Source organism: Lepidothrix coronata, unplaced genomic scaffold, assembly GCF_001604755.1.
Source record: "Lepidothrix coronata isolate B3197 unplaced genomic scaffold, Lepidothrix_coronata-1.0 Scaffold12, whole genome shotgun sequence".
NCBI lineage: Eukaryota > Metazoa > Chordata > Aves > Passeriformes > Pipridae > Lepidothrix > Lepidothrix coronata.
Genome location: NW_016690192.1, coordinates 9,005,836 through 9,029,517, shown reverse-complemented (window position 1 = coordinate 9,029,517; position 23,682 = coordinate 9,005,836). Strand labels below are relative to the sequence as shown.

The following is a 23,682-nucleotide window of genomic DNA, read 5'->3' as shown; positions in this document are numbered from 1 at the left end:
GGCAGTGATTCCCCAGAAAGGAGTAAGGGCCTTATTTGGGCCTGCGTCCGCAGTGCCCGACCAGGGCTGAGGAACGGCAGCTCCTCTAACCTCGCTGTGAAGCCCTGCTGTGAACATATATTTCCCGTAGAATTCCAGGTGATGTTCTGCGTTAGCTGTTCCTGCCGGCGGTGCCGGGGGTTGGGAGCGAGTCTGTGCTCTCCCGCATCAGGCAGTGTCCCGGTCAGCCGCGCTGGGCGGGGTTCTCGCGCGGCCCGGCGGCGCTGCGAAGGCCGCTCCAGCACAGCGATGGCGGCGGCCGAGCCGTGGGCGCGGCGCTGGCCCTGCTGGCCCTTCTGGCCCTTCTGGCTCCTGGGGCTGCAGGCGGTGAGAGCTGGGGCCAGCATGTGCGCGCGCGACACCGAGAGCGACTGCGATTCCTGAAAGAGGGCGGGTGCGAGGGTGGGCTGGGGGGCGGAGTGAGACGTGTCCCGGGGCGGGCGGCGGCCGTTCTCTGCCCATCCCGTTGCTTTCCTGCCTCTGCCACCGCTTCTTCTGCTCTCCTTGTTGGAGGCTGGTTTCTGCTTCACAGTTTGTATCAGTGCTGCTTTTGCTTTAACGTATTAGATTATCTGGTGTGAAAGCAAAGCAATAGTGCAACGTGTTTTTATAATCAAAGCTTTGAAGGAGAAAATGCTGCTGAAATGAGGTACATCACTGGCTAAGTATTGTTATCTTGTTCTGTTGAGAATTCAGCTTCTGAAGTGTGAGGATTCTTTTTATTTACACTTACTATTTCAGGATAATATAATAGTTAAGGTCCTAAAAATTGAGGGAAAATAAGGAGGAGAGAGAACTTCTCCCTTCTATTTATTATTCTTTCCTTCCCCTCCCTATAGTTTTGTTCTCAAGCTATTTTGAACTTGTGTAACCTAAACTTCTTCCCTGAGGGATTCACTTGTAAGGGAGTCTTTACTTATTTTCATACCCAGTTTGGTTTTTGCTTGGTTCCCACTGCACCTCCCCAAAGCACAGAGTATTGGCCTTATGTTTGCAGGTGCTTTGGGGGTCTGCTGGGGAAAGAAGTGAGGGGTGTGGCTGGTGGAAGCAAAGTGACAATGCCAGGAACACCATTTTTGCTCCAAGGTGAACAGATCCAAAAGTGAGGAAAAAATGACAGTAAAGCATGAAAGGGGTGAATGGCAAACAGCAAGGTGCAAGAAAACTGCTTTAGGTACTACCATCATAAATTTAATAAGTAAACAATAATTAAAATGTATCTTTGGCAGGGTTTATCGTCAAGTTGCACCAGATTAGGTTTAGTTTAGATATTAGGAATGATGTCTTCACTGAAAGGATGGTCCGGCATTGGAATGGGCTGTCCAGGGAAGTGATGGAATCGCCATCCCTGAAAGTGTTCAAAAGGTGTGTGGATGTGGCACTTGGGGTATGGTTTAGTGGTGGACACGGTGGTGCTGGATTAATGGTTGGACTCAATGATGACCTTAGAGGTCTTTCCCAACCTTAATAATTCTACAAAAAAAACCTCCAAATGTCATTTTAAGTGCTGTGACAGTTGGTGACATTATTTTTGCTGCCCATAAAAAGCAGAACTGGTGTTTTACATAGAAGCCATGGAATTGAATTGCCTATTTTAATGTATTACTAAAAAATCAGAATTGCAGGTTTTTACCTACACTTCCAATTTTCATATGTAATTTCCCTTTAACATTAATGCAAACATGAAGTTAAAATCCTACTTGTTTTCCTTGTTGAGCAGTTTGGTCTGCGCAGTCACTCTCTGGTTGTGTTTTTCCCATACTTACTTTAGAAGAGTGTTTTCAGTGATATGAAATTTACTGCAATTGGTTTGAAAGAGCAGGCTTTGGAAAGCTGTAGCCATGTGCATTTCAGCTGATTCATTATGTCTGGGGTTTTCTCTTAACTCGTGAATAGGAAAACAGTAGAGTTATCAGAAGTGTATATAAATTAATTTTGGCAGGTCTGATACCTCAAAATGTACGTATTATGACTGTCTGGAATTGACTCTTAGTTCAAGATTTCAAAATAAGGTGGTGTTTTAAACCTATGGGCTGACTGTTAGGCTTTACTGTAAAACAGTCACAAGAGACTTAGTTGTTCTTTCTCATCATTAAAGCATTTAAAGTCTTCTTTAAAAAAAAATTAATGCTAAAAATATCATTGTCTTGACTTTCAGGTAAGTGTATATGGAGCACAGCTGTCATCAGAAGCTTGCAGAGAGCTGGGCTTCTCCAGTAACTTGCTGTGCAGTTCTTGCAATCTTCTTGGGCAGTTCAATCTGAATCAGTTGGATCCATTCTGCAGGGAGTGCTGCCAAGAAGAAGCTCAGTTGGAAACTAGAAAGGTGAGTTTTGGACCAAATCCTTTGTGGAATAATTCAACATGTTATGTTTATGAAACTTTGCATTTTAAAAATATATGAGAGTCTGCATTATACTTTCAAGAGGAAAATGCAACATTTTATTCATAGCCCAATGTACATATATAGGATCCAGATTTGCAGACCTGCCATAGTGCTCTAAAATAATATCCCTGTATGAACAGGAGAATCTTTGGTTCTTTGGCAGCTCTTCTCTGGTGTGAAGGGACCATATTTAGGAACTATGTCCAGCTTTTCTGAAGGGGAAGATGTATGGAATTTGAAAAGGGCAAAAGAAGAGGATAAGGAGACTGGTGTTACTGATCACGGCCCTTGCTTGGGCGTTGACCCATAATATCATGGCCAGGACAGCTTAGCTCAGTCCTGAGGAACAAAAGGCTGGTGCAGCTGCCAGGTCAGCTCCTGAAGTGGCACAAACCTGACAGAAGCAGGACTGCTCAGCTCCATTCTGCAGCAGTGAGAACAGCTAGATATTTTGGGAGTGATCTTGCTCAGAGCCCATGCTGTGCTTTAGTCAGTTAAATTAAGGCAAAAGCTTTCCTTTATCTGTAGTAAATAAATATCTGTGTTCCTTAAGGTATGTCATCAAGGAAGAATTTTTAGAGTTCTTGAAAAGAATACATATTTTCTAATATGTGGTAATTTAAGATTATAGCATCATTTTTAATATTCTTATGAATGCCGTTTAAGAAAGTGGAAATTTTTTTATACTGTTACCGCTTCTTAGAAATGCGTTTTTCAGATTTGGTGATTGTTTTGTGGTTTTAATTTTTTTTTTAAGCTTGTAGTCAGTAACTTCTCTTGAAGTCTAGCCAGTGGAAAATTAGTGTTGGGAGAAATGACTGTTAATATTATCTTAACATATTGTATTGAGAATCATCACAGTTTGGATTGACTTGTGTTTTAACATAGTGCTGTTTGTAACAGTTGCCTGTAATTGCCTTAAGTTGCCTTAAGATTTTACTATTACATAAAAATTAACAATGTAATTTATAGTAGCTTCTTAATTTTCATGATAGGCATGCAGAATAGAAAAACTGAATGCTGCCTTTAGCTATAGTTTTTCCCATTCCCTCTTTTTTTTTCAGGTTACCATAGAAATCTTCTTTCTAATGAAATTTTGATAGTAAAGAGTAAATGGATGTCAAAAGTCTTAAAAGGGTTTTTTTCATACCCTCTTACTTGTAGAACTTTTAATCTTACTCTAAAAACCTGCATCTTGATGTAAGATGTTTGAGTTGCTGATTTGCAGCCTTGTACGTTGCTGAGTTCCAGAGCAGTGATGCTCTGGGTTTTGCTAATGCTGTGACTATGTGCTTGAACATCCTCAAACTACAGGAGTCTTTTTTTCTGAGCCATGATTCCCGTACATGACGGAGCTTGTTCGTTATATGAGCAGGTATTTGCTCCCATGGCGTGGGACAGCATGTTCATAGTCTGTGCTACAACCGGATTTGCAAACTAAAGAGTTCCAGGGCCAGCCTCAGGATTTGAATTTAATTCTCTTTGCAAATGTGTGGCAAATATCAGAAACAGGGAAAGCAGGAGTTAATTTATGGCGTGACTTGTGCCTGAGTTCTAAATGAGAATGTAAAGTTTAAGGGGATAGCACATCTATCTGAGAATTTTTATGTAATTGCTACTTTTCACAAATGATCTGTGAAATATTCTCAGGGCTAAAAATACTTTGTGCTGCATGGTATCAGTGCAACCTCAAATGAGATGTTTACAGATTTGAACTGTTTCATAGCCTTGAAAGATGTTTATTAATCCTGGTTTTGTTATTGGTCCAGTGGTTTGTGAACTGAGATTGTGGAAAATAGCTGTGAGGTACTCTTGTTACCCAGAATTTGTCTTGCTCCAAACTTCGGCTGACACCTGTCCAGTGAAATATTTTAATTACTTCAGAATTGGACTGTGGGTAAAATGAAAAACATGTTTTGGTTATTTTCTCTTCCTCTAGAGATTTTGTATGCAGTTTCACACTAATTCAGAAGCTAGCTTAAACAGTATTGCTTTAGACAGCTGCAAGTTTTAAGCCTCAGTCTGTCAGATGCAGAATACTGCTGGTGTGTAAAATGTAGAAGGATGAAATGGAGGTGAAGCTAACTGTGCATGAAATTGTAGTAGCAGGAGAGATTGTCCATATTTTGCAGTAGCTGAAAATAGCTGCACTCCATCTGCAGCTTCACTTAGTCTGTGTGATCATTTCAGACATAGCTATAAGCATATTCCATTAATTGTGTATTGTAATCTTAGATTTATCTCAACAATATATGCGTGTCAAAATCCAAATTGATTTAAAAAATCAACTCTGTGATAAAATGTGCAATACATTAAATTTCCCAGTTGCACTGCGCAGGATTGCTACAACCCGCACAAGTTATCAGTGTGTCTAAATGGAGCTTTGGAATATATTTTTGCTCACGGAGATGTGTTGAACTTCAGCATTTTAAATTTCTACTGTCAAGTACTTGTCATGTTGTAGTGTTATGGTGTTTGGTGACTTAGAAAACACAACATCAGGTGTAAGTAAAAGTTGAGTAATGAAAATGGATGGTTCAGATGGCAAGTTGTCATGGGTAACTTCACGTGTGTCTATCGTATGCTATTTCGAAATAGTTTATGGTTCTGCTGTGAAACAAGGCAAACAGTGATACAGAAGTCTATATGCATAATTTTGAAGTTCCATGGAGATGGAGACTGCTCTATTCCACAAGTTTAAGGAAAAAGTCTAAAAATCCTGAGATTTAGCAAGTTTCTTGCATGTATTCAGGGTTATCAAAATATGCTAAACTGTCAAAGCATGGTTTAATCATTTATTGAAATATCTAGCCTCTGCATTGCTAAGGTAATGACAAGTTTAGGATTATTTCTCACCAAATTTGTAATAGATGTAACGATATAAGTAACTAAAATATTTCAGAAACTTGAAATGGATTATTGCGCTCTGAGAGGGGAGGAAGTTAATGCAAGGCTATAGACACAACCCCACTAGCAGTAGACAAACAGAGTGGACGAGAAAATTGTGATATTTAGAGACTTTAAATACTGTGTTTTCTCAACATCTTGAAAAATGCTGAAAAGGGAGAACCACCTGGGGAGAAAATCCTGCAAGTGCGTACTATAACACTCTGGAAAATTGAGGGAAAAGTCAAATCACAACAGTGGAACATTTCCTAGATTTTTGGTGTTGATTTCTGCTTACCATCTGGGTAGAGGTGTCTGCACTGCAGTTACATTGATCAGAAGGTGTGGCATAGGCATATTTGCACGCCTGTTCCCCAGTGTCACATTGTAACGAGTGCTGTACTTAATCAGGTACTTGGACATTTCTGCAGGAAGATCGTATCATGTTTTCACTGCATCAAGCCATTCTTTTCCTTGAAAGTCCTTGGTACTTGAAATTGTGGGAAGTCGTTTTAAGGCATGAATGATTTGGTCTGTTTCAGTGCTGCAAAAACACAGAACTTCTGATCTGTTGAAAGTGCAGTCTGAACTCTGAACCCCTTTTTCATTATGATGAATATTACTTACATTCTCCTTATGATGTATTTTGGCCATAATTTAAAACCCTTTCTTTGCATAGAGTTAGTGTTGGATCCCTCTATGAAATGAAATAAATATTTGCTGTAATATTAGTAATAAACATGACCATTGTCATTATGACTATGTGCTACTTCTATGAAAAAAAAATCAAACAGAAAGCTTTCTTGAAATTCTACCCTTTTACATGTACAGGCTTCTTAAGTGTGCTGTTATAAATTACAAGCAGAAATAAGGTGACATTCTTGTTGAGACTTACTTTTTAAAACTCAGAATAGTTTACAAAACTCACAGTAATTACTGGAAGTAGAATAACTTAAAGTGCTTTTAATGCTTCAGGCTACTCCTGTGTAACCCAATTTACATTCATTTTTCAGAGTTTTTTTTTTCTTTTCATTTCACTAATTAAAGTGCTACACTCAAATTACTGTTGGCTGCCTGCTTGTTCTGCCAGAGGCTCTTAATATGAATAGTTCCAGTGAAGCAATCTCATCTCCTAGTTTTCAACCCAATGGTTAAAAACAGAGAACTCCTTAGAATGCATTGACATCTCAGTGGGGTAATGTAACTGTAAGTCATATCAGTGCTTGTGGAAACAGATTAGAATTTTAGTTTACTTCTAGCTGTTTCACAAAACCCACATCTTTTTCTGTCTTTTGATGTGTTTGGTAAAGTCTTTTGACTGCTTTGTAAAAAAACAAATTGTGCTTTTACATAACTGTACTCCTTATTTATAACATGGTACGTAAAAATGGTTCACGTTGGTTGTTTTTTATCAAGTGTGACTTTAAAAATAGTGTAATTCAATGACAGCCTATTTTATTTAACACTCGAGTAGATAATCAGAACTCTGTAATTACATCTAATATGTCATATCATCTCCCTTCAAAGTTTGCTTTTAACTAAGAAGTGTCCCATACAGGAATAATTTGATGGGAAGTATTGATAGGGAAATCAGGGGAATTGAACTGACTGCGTTCCCTCTAATTGAGACAGTCTCTTAGGAGAGTACTGCTGCTTCAGAATATTATGCACAACCATTCCTTGTACTAAAAATGTGCTGCAGTGGATGTCCTTCTCAAGAACTTTACCATGTACAGTCTTTCCCTTCCTTCTGTACATGATGTTATCAGCAGTGAAAATTAATGTTGACAAACAGTAGTCCTAGATAAGGAAGGTGTAGATAGCTGGTCAGTGCCCAAGACAGAAATTTACCACCTTTTCTTTGGCTCAGATGCACCAAAGGTTCATCTCTGTCAGATAAACTGAGATAAAATACATTATCTGTCTGTAATAGGGCAAGCCTTACCTGTGGGAGACCTCTATTGAGTCTTATCAGTGAAAAAGAAAATGTTGGGGAAACTATAAATTTGAATTTGCTAAATATGAGTTTAAATTGTTGATGTGCATCTACGCTGGTGAATGGATTAGGTTTAGCTAATTAAGGCTGACCTTCATCTAGATAAAGTACTGGCATTTGACTCTAAATTTGTTAAAAAAACTTCAAAAATTAAAGGTTTCAAAATTAATGAAATGTGTGAGGTCAAATGAATAGCTCATGAGATCTGTTCTCTTTTCAACTCTAAGGCCCTTTCTTTTTTAATAAAAGCATATATTCTGGAGAATAAAAGAGATGTTCAGGGATTATACTTCTAGAGGTAAGTAGATGCTTAGATAGAATCAGATGGTATATTCCAAAATTGAAACTTGAACTATTAACTTTCTATTTCTACTTTTTTGCTTGCCTAATTCTGCACATTAGGTCCAAGTGAGAGCCTGTACACAGGAGCCCTTTTTCAGCCATTCTTTTCTATTCCACCTCCACTGAAATTGGGTATTCACACCACCAAGTTCCAGAGGTCTAAAGCTGATGGTTGCTCAGCTTCTGCATTTTCTCTCTCACCCTTGTGCCATATCTCTTGCTCACATGACCTTACACCAAACCATTTCCTACAGCAAAGTTAACAAAGATAGTCTGCCAGAAATAGAAGTTGTTTTGGAATTTTTCAGTGGTTATTGGATTTAAACAGCAAAACCATTTAAATAGTCCTGCAAGGAGGATATTGTTAAACGCAAAAATAAAACACTTAAGTGGATGACATGTTTCCTGTATTCTGGAGAATGTAACACTAATGCACCACTATGTTTTGTACGTACAGAATAGAAAAGTTGAGTCTGCTGCTCAAAGTTCTGAGGATCTCCAAGAGTGCAGATTCTACAACCTTTCTTAGTAAATTGTTTCAGTGCTTAAACATCCTCATTGTGACTTTTTTTTCACCCTCATATTCAGTTGGAATTTCCTTCTCTGCAAATAAATGAGAGCTTAGTTCAGAGGAACTTGCCTGTAATACATACCACTGATCACAGGAATAGCACTGATTCACTTAAGTGGTTTTTGACTGTTAGACTCTGTTTCCAAACTCTTATTTGGAGTTAGGCATCACCCTTCACAGGATAATGAGTTGTCAATGGGAGAATTTGCTTTGTTGCTAAATTTACTGATGACATCAGTTTGGAATGATGTGTGTGTAGTAATAACTTTACTGGCTTTCTGTATCACAGAGCAGTAATTCATAATGTTCCTGGCAGTGAGGCTTTCTTGACTGTTCTCTGTTAACTCACAGATTCTTACTCATGTTCTGCCTCCAGGAAAAAGAAAGACTAGAGTGATTTTTGAAAACTTTGAACTGTCTGTATAAATACCATGCATTGTCTCCCATAGAAGAAAAAATATTTTATAGTTTATATCTCAGTGTATATTTTGTTTAAGTAATTTAGTTTTCTGCTAAAAGTCACAAATGAACTGGTAGTTAGAGGAGTTTAGGAAAATGCAGAGGAAGCTTGCAACAAAATCTCTTTTTGTTATAACTTAATTTCTCAGAAGAACAAATATTGATCAACATGTTGGTTTGCTTTCTGGGTGGATGGATGGAACACAGTAAAAATTTGCACACTTTTCAAAAAAAGAGATCATTCACCCTATTTTCCAACGGTACCGGTTTTTACATACCAAGCAACATAGGCCATTAATAATAATAATAATATCAATATTTTCCTGACATTTTTTGAAATAAAACAATAATTTGAGTTGATAGGATATAAGGTGGTCTCTTCATCAGATCTGCTTATAATATAATATGAAATCAAAATTACAGTGAATTTCATAAAAAAATTGTTTGCATTGGAAAGAGACTAGTTGTTGGTCAATATTTAGTGGAAGATTGTTTTGTACCTGAGGCAAGCAAAAATTCCAGAGTTTTAGCTGTAGTCATAAATTGTGCTTTACTGCTTATTCTCAGAGCTTGGCTGTACTTTTTAAACAGTTTGATATTAGGAGAGAACAATACACAGATATCAGGGAGAATCCAGATACCATGAGGCAGCTATTGACCATCGTGTGGCTTTATCTTAACGCCCCCTTCCATTTGATTTCTTAAGACATGCTGATACTATGGTTTTTTCAGCTGATTGCAAACAACTGCACAAATCCAGTTTGAGTGACACTGTAATCTGTGTTAGGCAGGGTCAGGCTTAGTCATTAGTTAGAAGAAAGCAGTCTGCAAGACATTGGTGTCATAGAAGTAAAATTAGGTATAACTTTTTGTATTTTATGCAACTTTTTTGTCACCTTTGATCTAGCATAATTTTATTGTGATCAAGGAGCATTCTGTGTTAAGTACTACGTTTTGCAGTTCAGTTTGATCTGAGTTCCTGTAAACAGTAATGGTTACATAGCAGGAATGCAGTTTTTCTTCTGCAGTGTTCACCATGAGAAACTGCGATAACAACACCATATCTGTGCATAAATGAGACGCCATTGGAATTGTCTTGCAGAAATTGCTTCAATTCCCTTCCTAAGAGCACGTGAAATGTTTCCTTTCACCCAAGTTAAAGTTCCTTGGTTTTACTTACTGGAACAATTATTTTTACAATGCCTATTTTTATTTAGCACAATTCCTATGTAAATGGTGGTATTCTACTGTAATTGCCACTTTTCTTCTTCATTAAAGCAAATATGACCCATAGTGTGGTTTTCCTCTTCTCAGTTGTGCAGAGCCATCTTGATTACATCAGTACGAACTGTAACAAGAGGTTCAGGTGCTTTACTAAAGCTTTTGAATGAAATTGAACTCAAGTTGATGCTTTGGAAAAGGTGAGGGAAGAGTTCAGATATTGTCACAATAGAAAGACAGAAAGCATGCTATTAGAATGTTGCAAAAAAACCCTAAGTTCTTTTTATAGATACAGGCATGAATCGGCCTGGAAATCATAACAGCATTTGCTTTGGATGTTAGCATGGACACTAGTAATAGTTTAGAGGGTCTTTATTTCATTCTTTGTAGTACTAAACTTCACTTAAACAAGTGAAGCATTACTTTAAAATGAACTAACTGATGAGTTAAGCATTGTGTAATGGACTGACTCTAGATGTTTATATGCCTCCATACTGAGTGATACATGTCATTCTTAGTAATGCTTGAACACAGTGACTGCCTTCACAAGGAATTTTGGAGAACATCTGCTCTGGATGCAATGAGATGGTAGCAGCAGTAGATATTATTAACAAGTGTGCTTTTTGTAGTGGGCTAAGTGATGCAAATAAACCTGTGCTTCTTGCAAAAGACACCTTTGTTTAGAGTTATAAGTGAAGCCAATTGAATCTTCTTTTATTCTGGTCTAGCCATCGAGAGAGCAGCTGTTTGTCCCAGCATGAATCTAAACTTTTCTTGTACCAGCACAGTTGGGTTTCAATTATGGCAGAGTTACAAGCTCAAAATTTGGGCATCAATAATTGAGCTGTTTTCTTTGTTAAACTTCTATCAGATATTGGCCAGGAGTTACAAACTGGGAGTAGTGAGTAATTACAAAATGTCTTACATATTTTGGATTCTTACAGTGATTTTGTTCCATAAAAATCCTTGTTTGAAAGGAAGAAAATAACTATAAGAATTATGTGGAGTAATGAGAATTCAAAAATGCTCATTTGACCATTGTCCTAAATTTGAGTATGCTTACTTATACACTTGCATAAAATAGTTAATTAACTAGATAGAAGGCTATTTATTCCTTTGTCCACTTCCTTATACTGACTTCTTGATAGAAGAGTGCAGATAACGGTCAGTATGAGAGAACCAGTATAAATGTTCGTTGGATTAGTGAGTGTGCAAACTAATATCTAAATCTTGGATGGCTGATAGAATTGTTATTGAATGTTTTTTAAAGAATAACAAATAGAGACAAGGTAAGTGAAGCTTATCACTGTTCTGTATTTCCTCCATGTTTGCAATTGCTTCGTGTTTTAATTCCAGAGGAACTTTAATTATGCAAGCTAATATCTGAGCTGTTTATCACTGCCTTTTTTAATTAAAACCTTTATTTGAGTGGTGAAAAAGCTTTTAAAAAATCTGGTATTTTTGATCTCTTGAGTATTATTTCATAGTACTTCGGGGTTTTAACGGTCAAATCTTAGGATTTTATCTTAAATCGCATGTCTAGTTGAAAATGTATCTGTAGTTGAACAAATTTCTGAGCTGCTGTTCTGAACAGATAATGCAGTGTAACATTTCCTGTTCAGTTTCCCATTTAAGTAATGATCATTCATTAGTTCACACCAAGGGAGAAGTTGTAATTTCCCTCCAAGTGATTAGAGTATTTCTTATGTTCTAATTCACAGTATTTAGGCAAATATTGAGTTGGACCTGAATTCAGAGTATTCCTATTCTGAAATGAAGATGTATTTCTGAGACTTTGTTAATATCTTAGGGAAAGAAGAAACAGTTTTCCAGTTCCTAGCCCATAATTCCCATTGTAACATGTCTGATTGCAATTTTTTTTTAAATGAAGCTTTGCTTACAGCAACTGTGTATCTCAAATTATCTTTTTTTTTCAGGTTTTACATTTTTAGTATAATGAATGAAAATTATCATGGATCTTGAGTGAACAGTCAGTTGTTGCATAAATCAGAGACAGGTCTGGAATTGTGATTCTGTTTAGTATCTTATTTGTAATGGGCATCAAGGCAATAGCATATTGTCTCCTCAAAGAGAAATAGTTCAACAGGTAACACACCATATATAAACTAATAATTTAGATTATTTTTGTCATTAACAGCTTCTGTTTACTATTACAGCTTTATGCAGGAGCTGTCCTAGAGGTATGTGGATGAAAATTGGGAAGGTTCCCTCAAGTCCAAGGTAAGTAAAGCCACTGCTGTTCTTTCAAATATGAAATACTGTCACAGCTGAATGACAAAATGTGCTTTTAAGTACTATCGCAAGTAGTCATAAATTTAGTGTATCAGTAAAGTTACATTGACCTGAGACTCATGGAACTGGTCTCCAATAATTGATAGATGAATTTATATTGTGCACTTGTGGAACTACTTTATTTTCACAGATCCTGCCATATAATTGTTTTATCAATGGATAATGACAGTCAACTGAAGGGAATGGAATACAGTAGTGTAAAAGGAAAATCAGTACCATCAGTGCGTGGTGGGAGGAAGCAGCAGGAAAAGAATCTGTGAGAAATTTCAAACTGGACTTTTCTTATAAATTGGGGAAGAGCTTAGGTGATAGCAGTAGTTTGGTTATTTGGGGGGTTTTTCCTGCGATGAAGACCCTAATACTGTACTTTGGACATAGTTGGACGTAAAGACTAATCTAGTTTTAGAATTAAAAATTGCACAAACAGCATGTTTCCATCTGCCATGGGCAGTATTAATACCTGCCTGTTTAAAGGTTGGCTGACAAACAAGTAAAAAAAAAAAAAAAACCAAAGAAAGGGGTTTAAAACAGGTTACAATTTTATGTAAGTTATGCAGCAGTCTGTCACATGTACCCACACATAGTTCAGTTGAATGACTGCAAGACCAGAGCAAAGTTATTTTCTCTTTTCCACTGTTTAAAATGTCAAAATAAGAATTGTTTAAATGACTTGTCCTTCTTCAGGGGGGTGAGGACATTAACTTTGTAAGCACAGGAGTCCCTATTATCTCCATGACCCTTCAAATTTAGCAAACATAAAAACATTCTCAACTGTTGCCCATTCACTCAGCTGCTTTATGGTTGTGAATTTGTAACAGTGAAGTGCTCCTTTGAGCTATAGGTTTGAAGAAAAAGCTCAATCTGTTAGCCTGACCCCAGCCTGCAATATGTCCTCCATTATCTTCATGTGTAGGTCCTTAAAAGGGAACTTCCCTCACACTATGAAATGTGTTCCAAAGACTTGGAACGGTGCAAAAGGAAAAACTTGAAAATTTTGAATAGGTTTTCTTTTTTCTTTTCCTTTCAATCCTTGGTTATCTGAACTTGCTCAAATATTTACAGTCCATTAATCATATAGCTTACTTTTTAAAAGTAAGTGGCTTTACCACAGCTGAATAAATTTCAGTGTTTCTTAAGTAGATATCTAGTTTGACTACCCCTTTTTCTTTGGTACAATAAGAATTAAAAAAGGACTGAGTAGCGCACTTAAATTTCTCTTTTGCCTTTTCATCACCGATTTCTGCAGTTTCTCAATCTGAGTTTTTCTTGACCAAATTTACTGCTCTAGGGTATTAGAACAGGTCAGAAGGTGGGATATATTTTAAGAGCATACTTAAAAATTTTAAGAAGCGGTAGAATATATTCTTCCAGCTAGTATTTGTCTTCACACTACTATTAGTCTCAGAACACTTTTACTTAGATTTTCTCTTTGATTTTAACTTCTCTCAGAAACAGTATCTAATGTCTCCATCTTAGGACATTAACATTCAAGAAGTGTTTCTTATTTCAACTTTTCACTTGGATGTTTGCTGCAGAAGTTAGGTTGCCTGAAAGTCACGCTGCTGCTTTTGAAGCATTGTCTTGGTAGGCTTCATTGAACTGTGTAGCCTGTCATTGAAGAGGTCTCATCGCAAATAACTGATTTCTTTTCCATAGCTTCTGTGAGGATTTTTTTAAAGTTTTGTTTGGGTGTGTTTGGGTTTTTTTCCAGAATATACACAAAATGATGCTGTTAATTGCAGGGCTGTGTATGTGTTAGAATACATGGATTAGTGTATGTTACTCCTGTAACTGTGAAGTTAAGTACCTTTAAGTACCTGTGTAAATTGTTTTGTCACTTGGCATAGTCCCACAGACTTGATGTGTCTCAGACTACTTCTGGATTATGTTTTATCTGACCAAAGAGTGAACAGTGTTATTTTGGTTTTGGTTTTGTTTGGGTTTTTTTTTTAATTATGAGATTCACATTTTAAAATAATTAGGGATTAAAATCAGCTGAATTAATAAAGGTTTGTAAAAGTTACACAGTTGGGAAAAACTGTAGGTTGCTCATGGTTACTAAATGCAATATTCTGTGGTTCTTCTGTATCAAGGCTTCTTTTCAGAATTTCTAGTTATATAATTTTTAGCTATAAACAGTTGCTGAATACACCTGTGTGCCTGAAATGTGAGAATCATTACATATGGAATATATTTGTAGATACTGGGAGAGCAAAGAAGTGAGAAGTGATGAAAAAAATCTGGTCCTCAGCTAGAGGATGAAAAAGTCTAGTCTTCAGCAAGATTATCTCAGTCTTAAACTGGATGTTATTCTTTGTAATGTCACAGCAAACTACTAAATGCTTTTGTGAATATGGCCAAGGATGTCTGTTAGGGTTTTCAAATATAGCTTCTTGTGATAAGTCTGGTAATAAACCACATTTCTGTACATCTATTTTAAGTTCAGTACTGAACTTATTTTTCCTGATAAATCTACCTTCAAAATAAATTGCTCTGTTATAAATGCTGTACTCTAATTCCTATATTACATATATTTTGAAGTTGTTCTCTGTAAAACTGTTCTTAAATATTTATTGTTTAAAAGCACTCCATCAAAGTGCTTTTGAAACATTGAAAACCTAAGTGACAAGTTTCACAGATGAAGCAATACCTTATTATACCAAGTAACACAAAATGTGACAGTTTTTGGCCGACACCCATAAAGCTAAGACTCTGGAACAGAATAGTAAATTATCAGGGTCAGTGATTAATCTAGCGTATTTATTTTAAGTTGAGTTTTCAGTGGCAACTGTGTTCTGTTCACAATGAGGTAGGAGATCAGTGTGTAGACTCTTACATTCTTTCTAGTTTGTTTGACAAAAACTGAATTGGGCTGGTTTTTTTCATTGAACATTTCATTTGTATTTCTCTGAATTCTTGTTTTACCAATAAAATAATTCTCACCTCTCCCTGTGTGACTCTAAGTTAAGAAATGGATGTGCTCCCAGCAAATCCGTTATGGAAACAGAGTCCTTAATCCTTGAACTCATACAGTAGCCAGCTACATTAGACCTTCTGACTTCAGAGTCAGTAAGCACTATTATATTGCCAAAGTTCTGCAAGTGTGAGGGGAATTCTTTTAGCTACTAAAATGTAATTTCTTTTGGGACTGTATTGTATGAGGTAAGATCACTCATTTCCTAGTTATTTTAATCTGTAGTTCATAAATATTGATAAAAGAAAGTCAGAAAATTATATTAACCTTAAATCTTGCATTGATAAAAGCATTAGTAGAACACTTTCTAAGAAATGTGGATTTTATAATGGGAGACATGCATCACTTTATCATAATCTTTTGTAAACAGATGATACACAAATTAAAACAATACTTCTCTTCAGATTCAGAAAAGTCTCTTGCCCAACTGCTTATACAAAGTACCCTGTCTTTGGGGTTTTGTGAAGTTTGTTCTTCAGGCTTGATTGGAGCTCTGTCTTGGATTGGTTTCTGAAAGCATGTGGTGTTTTGTATAAAACCATGAACAGCTGCATTGTAACTTGATTAACAGACTGCAAATAGTAGTTATTGATGTGCCATATGAATTCTTAACTTTAAATTTTTATCTCAGACTGAGGTCCCTGGAAGGTAAAGAGCTATAGTCATTAAAATGCAAATGAGCGCTTGATGTGTACTGTAGTTCAGTCTTTTTGCAAGGCTCTCATGGTATCTTTAGAAGCAGGCTCATGCCATCTTCAAAACTGCAGAGCATGTATTTGTCCCCAAAACAAATTTTTAAAGAGTCTGAGGAAAGACAGTAATGCTTTTGGTCTGCCTGTGTTGCCAGTGATTTACATATTCACATTTTTGAGCAAATATTACTAGTTGTCTTAGCAATGCTTAGCTATTGGTGACATTGTTAAATGTTGGGATTTCCTGTCTTCATAAAATATGCCTCTATTGCTCTTCCTTTTGTTTTGGTTGCATTTCTTTTTCATAGATTTAATACTTGATAATTGGCAATGTCTCAATAAACCCCTTTTTTAATTCAAGTTCATTTCAGGTACAAAATGGTCAAGTTCTTTGTGCCTTTTCTATGTACAATTCTGTGACACTATGCACAAACTTGTGTTTCCAGTAAAATTTTTTACTTTCAAACAGCTTGTGGCTAATAATTCAGCACCAGATAAGCAGACTACCCTTTGTTTCAATAGCTTATCTGAAGTAATATTACATTTGCTTTCTGTATTGAAATTAACTCAGAACAACTCTTCGTTGTGCCTGGGGAGATGTGGTGTCATGCCCATGTTGGGTCAGACTCCTGCTGTACCTAAGAGGATAGTGCAGGTGTGTGTGTGCATATACATAGACTTGCTGTTTGGGCCACGGTGATGCTTAATGTCCTTAATAATCTCCACTTAGGACTCCAGGCTTTAGTCCCAACAGAACTAGTTCTTCACAGACTTTTTTAAAACAAAGAGGTGTTATATGTCAAAACAAAGGGACGTTATAACAATAGCAGTGAGTTCTCCATTCTACTATGTTCATAGATAGAGGCTGCTTTTAGGTCTTTAGAAGCACTGTTCAGTATTACCTCTGTCTGCAAAACAGTTTGGTGTGGGGCAGGCTTTAAAATGATCATAGAGACCTGATCCTTCTCTGACCTTTTAGTTGTAGTTGATTGTGTGGCAATACAGTCTGCTCTGTAGGAACACCTCAGGAGTGCCTTCCAACAGAAGGCATGTGCTTTGGTATTGCACATGTTTTAAAAGAGCATAAGGTAAAGTGATTTTGCAAAGCTGTCAGTAGAACAGCTCTTGTAGTCTGGTGTTTAATTCACCAGAACACTGTGTCATGGCACCAAGCTCAGAGTTCATCTTACAGGAGTCAAATTGGAAAAGGCCTCCCCTGCTCACCCGTGGATGGATTAGAGAAATGCTTGTTTCTCTGTGATGTGTAATTTCTAAAGCTGCTCCAGAGAGAAGAAAATGGGGAAATAACTAGGATTTCAGTGTTAGACATCAAAGTACTAAATGATGGTGTAAAGATGATGTGCAAGTACCCTTTAGACATAGGAAGCAACAACGTTGATGTCAGGGCATAGAGGAGAAACTGTTGGGGCAAGGCTGAAGGTGGACCATATATACCACATCCCATGATGAGCAAGCACTTGTGTGTCCCAAACACACAGTGTGCACTCTAGCTGTATCTGACTTCCTGACCTCACCAATTCATTTCAAAGGCTGTTAATTCAACTCAAGGACTGATTTGGTTGAAAGGGGAAAAAAGTATTTGATGGGATAATCTGTATTTTTAATGCATATCAGTATTTTAGTTTCCCATTTTAGCTTCTAAAATTCAGAATATACAAATTATTTGTACAGTGAGTGTTTTTCATTGTTGCATTGCAAATTCAAGTGACTGATGCAGAAAGTCACTATGATCAGCATTAGAAATAAATATGCCATAACAGAAACTAATTTCATTCCAGCTGTCTCAAATTTCAGGAAAAAGGTTCTGTAGCGCTTCAGCTTTCAGAAGATTTAGACATTTGACATTGATACAAGTGTGTAATAGCTACTTTTAACGTGACAGAATGTAATGTTGCCTATAGAATACTTTCTTCTTCCACCTAATTCTGTTTCCATTTTATGTGAGCTTGTTCAGTCCAACACTGCAGCCAGAGAACAGCCGCTCGTGTCCAAATGAGCTTTCATCTGTCGTTAAAGTAACAAATTCTCACACCTGTTACAAGCTTAAAGTGCTGTAACCTGAGGTAACTCCCAAAGGCTATTCTTTAATGCAACTGAGTTCTTGAGTTCAGAGTTGCTTTGGAAACTTTATCCATTTTACTGTGCTGTCTTACCATTTTTAAGTTTTGCAATTAAAGTTATTCACTATGCTGAGTGCTTCTTACCACTTCCTATTCATATAAAGCCCTAGAGACTGACTTCAGCTTTAGATTTAAATTGAAGAAAAATGTGGAAAAATTCCTCCAGAAATAATTCAGTGTTCTCTGGACTTAAAAAAACATAAGAAGTATCTTTGCCAGTTTTTATGCATGTTCCTGTTGATGACAGCCAAGATGACAGGTCACAAGGACATGGGGAACACTGTAGTTGCAAATATGTCTTTGAGTTTAAATCAGACAGTATGTGAGAAAGTACTGGTTATTTAGTGCTATTTGAAATTGTTATACAGTACAGGTTACAATATGGCATTAGTGTGCCATCCTGTAGAAAGAACAAGAACAAGTTTTATTTTCTTCAGGGGCCTGGCAGCAACTTGGGCCTTTGGTATTTTTTTACCTTGTTTATACTGTGTAGTGGTTGGTGCAGCAGGCAGAGTATATGATTTTGATCTGTACTGGGAGCACAGTGGAAAAGGGAAGAAAATAAGTGCCACTCTGTATAACCATGTTAGAAAGTGTTAAGGTAACTGCAGTAATATAAAGATAGGTATAAAGATGCCAGGAGACATCTCTGCAATTACTGAGGAAAGCACTGCACTTTGTCAGGCAGTATGAAACATTAGTCCTGAGGTTGAACTCATCTCCATGGACCAGTTGGATGCAGTGCCATTTGTGAGAGATTCATTGTGGTCTAACCTTGAAAAAGCAGCTTGAACATGCAGCCAGCACCTTTGTAAGAGTCAATCCATACTGACAGGGTTCATCCTTGGGGAGATGCTACTGACGTACTACAGGAGTGTCCTGAATCCACTTAATGTCAATACAGATACTAAACTCAGCCTTTAGCACAGCCTGACTGCAAAAGGCAATAATGAGGACTGTATTTTCTAAATAAATTTTAACTACTTCTAGAACTCAGGCATTCATTAAAGTAAAGTATTGGAAGGAGGGGATTATGCTCACAATTTATCCTGAAATAATTTATATTGTCTTTTCAAAGTTAAGGTTAAAGCCCGGGTGGTGCTGTAGGGATACAGAGACTGTGCTGCTGTGCTGCTCTAATACCCACTGTTTGCTGACTAGCGCGTCAAGTGAGGAGTTGTGCAGCAGCAGCCCCACCTCAGATGGGAACTTCTCTCCATGTAGCTGCCTGACAGGCCATGGAGTCCATCTTAAAGCCGATTGCCTTTAGGAGTGTCAAGAGAAGAGGAGATACCAGCTTTCCTCTTGTTTTCTGGTCTTGTTTTCTTGCTGGTTTTCAACGCGTAATCTCAGCGATCTCTGCAAGACAAGATTGTCTGTCTTGTTTGCAAGAATAACACCTCTACCCACAGTTTCCTCTGTGCCCTTTCCCCCGCACTGCTGCAGTGTGTGTGGAGTGTGCTGATGAGATGGGTGTCATACTCAGCCTCCCTCACAAAGCTTATCTGCAGCCAGATTTTGATCACTCTAACGCTTCTCCTCACATTTGCGTATCACAGCAGCATATGGGCCAGTCTGCTGAAGGCTGTCAGTTGTACGTGCAGATAAACTGACTTACACAGTTGCACTAGTGTTCGAGGAAAATCCAAGCAGATCTGAATCTTGTTCAGATTACCAACAAAAATAGGTGTTCCTCTGGTGTAATAAGTTTAGCATTATTAATTTTGTGAAGATATTAAGGTTTTTAACATTAAAATATCTTCTAAAGCATCATTCTAAAAGAAATAATTTGTTGAATACTAAGTTAATGTAAATCTACTTAATGCAAGTGGAGAAGAGTTTGATTTTCTTTCTTTCTTTTCTCCAAACATAGCTTTTGTCAGGAGTGATAAGCCAAAGCTCTTCAGGGGACTGCAAATCAAGGTGAGTAGTAGCCTAACTTTTTTTGCAGGATGTTAGGAAGAATTAAGTTTGGTGGAGATAGTCCTCCTGTGGATTGTTCTCTATTTGCTGATCAGGAAATCCTTTATTAGAGGACATATATTTGCACTGCCAGTATGAATCTTCACAAGTTTCTGCTAGTTATATTAGTTTGTTTACTGCTCAGTAACCAGTACCAATTCTTTGGTGGTGGTGGGGTTTTGATTTATTTTATTGTTGTTTGGTTTTAAGCCAAGAAAAAAATTATACTGTAACCCGTAATAGGAGATGGGAGAAGAATGTAAGGAATGCTTACATTCTGTCCTTACTTTGTGGATATCTTGGATTTACTCAAGCTCTTTCTGCCATAGTTTCCTTTTCTCCTGTTCTATTCTCCCCTCATTTTCTTATGGAGCTGCCATTTCCACACATTCAGTGATTCCTATATTTTTCTCCTCCCTCTCAGAATTTTCTTGCTGTGTTCTATTGTGCTGTTTTTATTTTATAGACTTCAAACATCCAGCTTTATAGAAATGCATATACTGAATGCTGTTTCTTATGACTTGCATATATGCAAAGCTGCATAAGCTGCACTGCCTTAAGTCCCAACAATTCTCTGGTTTCCAGATCTAGTGTAAGACTTCACCTTCCTCTTAAAATCCTATGTGAACTTTGAGTGTACTTCACAGATACACATCTTGATTCTTGCATCTTGTGCTCCCATCTCTATTCCCCAAATGGCACCATCTGGAATCACTTCATAGCTATGCATGGCTGCAATAAGTGATTTGTCTTCTCAGCAGCAGATTCCATCTAAAACAGATTTCCTCTGTCTGTCTCACACATTCATGTCTCCGTGTCCTCCAGTTTCTTTCAAAAGCTTTATCTCCTTCTGCACGTCTGACTGTTTCTTTTTTTTTTTTTTTAAACTTTGTAGATTTATTGAACATCAAAGCAGTCTGGACTACGATTGGTATAGAGCAGTACTAGAAAAAAAATGTTGTGCCAATTAATCTGTATTTATTTTACAAGACTTTTGGAAAACTGATTAGAGGTGCCGCTAGCTTCATTAAGTAAAACCAACTATGTTAGCTCAGTCAAGCAAAGTGAAATACTCCTGGGGAAATCTTTCCATAAACTGAAATGGTCAGAGCTTTTTAATACTCTTAAAAGCCTTTATCTGTGTTACATATTTGTGACTTAGTGAGTTTGCAGCAGCATTAAAGAATTGTGTTACCAGCAAAGTGTAGTAGGCACAGATACAACATGGCAGGAAAGAATGTGATTACATTAGAAATTGATAGAACTTTGACATGTTAAAGTGGCCTGAAATTTCTGAAATGGTAAAAAGGCTATTGACCACATGAGAAAGATCATTCATCTGCTTGATTCAAAAATCCAGCTTTGGTAACTTAAAACAGTTGAAGTAAATACCATCTTTCAAAGCCAGGCTTATGGCATTGCCTCTCTGCACATGCATTAACTGGTGTGGTGCACCAAGGAGAACAAGTAGATGTTTCTGACACACACCCTCACTCCCCTTCATTTGATTTGTTCCTCCACTTTGCTCTCTTTGACATTAAATGCAAGTTCAGAAGTCTGAACTGCTTTAAATCACTAGAGAGCAGGGGAGGTGTTAATATGGAGAATGCATTTCCTGCCCAAGGTAACTGACTCTTCTTTTTTTCCCCACAGTATGTGCGTGGTTCTGACCCTGTACTAAAGCTGCTGGATGACAATGGGAACATTGCAGAAGAACTGAGCATCCTCAAGTGGAATACAGATAGTGTGGAAGAATTTCTAAGTGAAAAATTAGAACGTCTATAAATCATTGCTTTCCATCCTCTCTCTTTTTCATATTTTGTCATGGTAATCTTCTCAGATGAATTGTCCTACAATTGAAAACACATTCCAGCTTCTGTATTTGTTTTAAAATATCTGCTGTGCTGTACTAAACATCTTGTAATTAGAAGGGAAGCTTCAGCACACATATCTGACAAGTTGACAAACAATAGCTTGTCTTAACGTTATTATTTCAGCTCTTAATGCATTTGTCACTAACAAAATGCCTCGTTTTAAAGTTAATTATGCAAATATCAGTTTGTTATAATTGGACCTGTTTTTACAAATGCTCTTAAAATCGAAGAGCTTCAAATAATTGAAATGATTGCCATGCTTTTTGTCTGCTGCTTTTTCTAAGGAAGTCAGAACCAAATGCAATTTTCTATCTCCCAAAGAAACTTGGCTACTAATGCCCTCTTCTTTTTTTTTGTATTTGAACTGTCCTTTTATAGAAGCATTGTTTACAGTGAGTATCTAGTTCACAGGTTTTGAAGCTGATGGAGGAACTCATGCTCTGATACTGTGAAACATTTAGTAAGTACACTTTAGTGAAGACTACATAGAAAACCTCTGAGGTATATGGAAGTCAGATGTCAGGTGTGCTTTACATTAAGTGTTTTGCTTCAGAAAACATGAGCTATAAGTTTTGAAAAGCTTTCCTTCTAACTTTCAGAAATTTATTGTAAGCCTGTTTATCAAATTAATTTAGAAGCTGTTCTTCTAAAATGTATATTTTTCTTTGTCACTTGAAATTTATGTGAACAGGGAATATAGACAGTACATATGATAATGAGTCATATCCATTAAGACTTGTCAGGTTTTCCCAGTTAGAATCAATAAATATGGTAATCAAGAATAATGTGGGTTTTTTTCTAAAGCCTAATTAGTAAATAAATTTTCCCTTTAACTACTTAATTCTCACCAGTTTTTGGTTGGCTGGGTGTTATGCTATGACTTGAAGTGGTACTCAGGTTTTGTCTTCATATATAATTTTATATCTCAAGATCTGGGAATATATCTCCAGCAATTTATATCTCTATAATTACAGATCTTATTCCCAGCTTTGGAGAAGAACTCATCAGCTTCATAGCAGAACAATAAACCTGGGACTTGAGACAACACTAAACTATCAGGAGCAATATTCAAAGGAGATTCTTTAGGCATAGCCTTCGGAGTTTTTATTCCTGAAATATTCTTTTAAACTCGTAGAAGGTTCGTGCAGCTGGGTCACATGATGTCTCGCTCTCATGCTATGTCTTTCACTCCTGTCCTTGTGAAACATGCTCCTGGCCTCCCAGATGACTCAGTGTGAGACAGCTACAACAGTGGTCACCACTGTCTTGGAGAAACATAATCTGTACATAAAAAGCACAAATCTTTGCAGCTTGTGCTGACTTATTAGAGTCAAACATGGATTTGTTCCTGGGATATATGAAGTATTAGTCAGCAGAGGAGCTACAACCAAAGCATGTGGCATGATGACCAGTATTTTGGTAGCAAAAACATGCTGCCATCCACTGGTCTTTTAATATACTGACTGTATTCCATACTTCCCATTCCTGTGTTTGCCAGCAAGGGATTTCAGTTTCTGTATGGATGATTAAGTGTGCTGTTTTAGCAGAATATTTTAACCTCATCCTTCTCTTCAGCTTTAGGTCCTCTTTATCATGCAACAGAGAGATTGTTTTCTTCATTTGATATTTACTTAATATTTTTCTCTGCTTCTCTGTGATTCCTTCCTTCTCCTTAACATGACAGCCAGTGTTTCTGACCTTCAGTCTCCCTTTTCTTTCCATGTTTTCCTACTGCCAGCCCAGTACTTCCCTACACAGACTCTGTCTTCCCACACCAGGTCTTTCACTGCTGCTCTTGCTTGTCTGTTACAGAAGCAAGAAACTCA

At 37.2% G+C, this 23,682-nt stretch overlaps 1 protein-coding gene across 1 annotated transcript; it reads left to right on the top strand.

Moving 5' to 3' along the window:
- Positions 1-260: 260 nt before the first annotated feature.
- On the top strand, positions 261-23,331 carry LOC108492839 (15 kDa selenoprotein). Its single transcript, XM_017805596.1, has 5 exons — positions 261-366; positions 2,198-2,365; positions 12,078-12,141; positions 19,894-19,943; positions 21,636-23,331. The coding sequence occupies exons 1-5, from the start codon at positions 289-291 to the stop codon at positions 21,765-21,767; spliced, it is 492 nt and encodes a 163-aa protein (XP_017661085.1). The 5' UTR covers positions 261-288; the 3' UTR covers positions 21,768-23,331.
- The last annotated feature ends 351 nt before the right edge of the window (positions 23,332-23,682 follow it).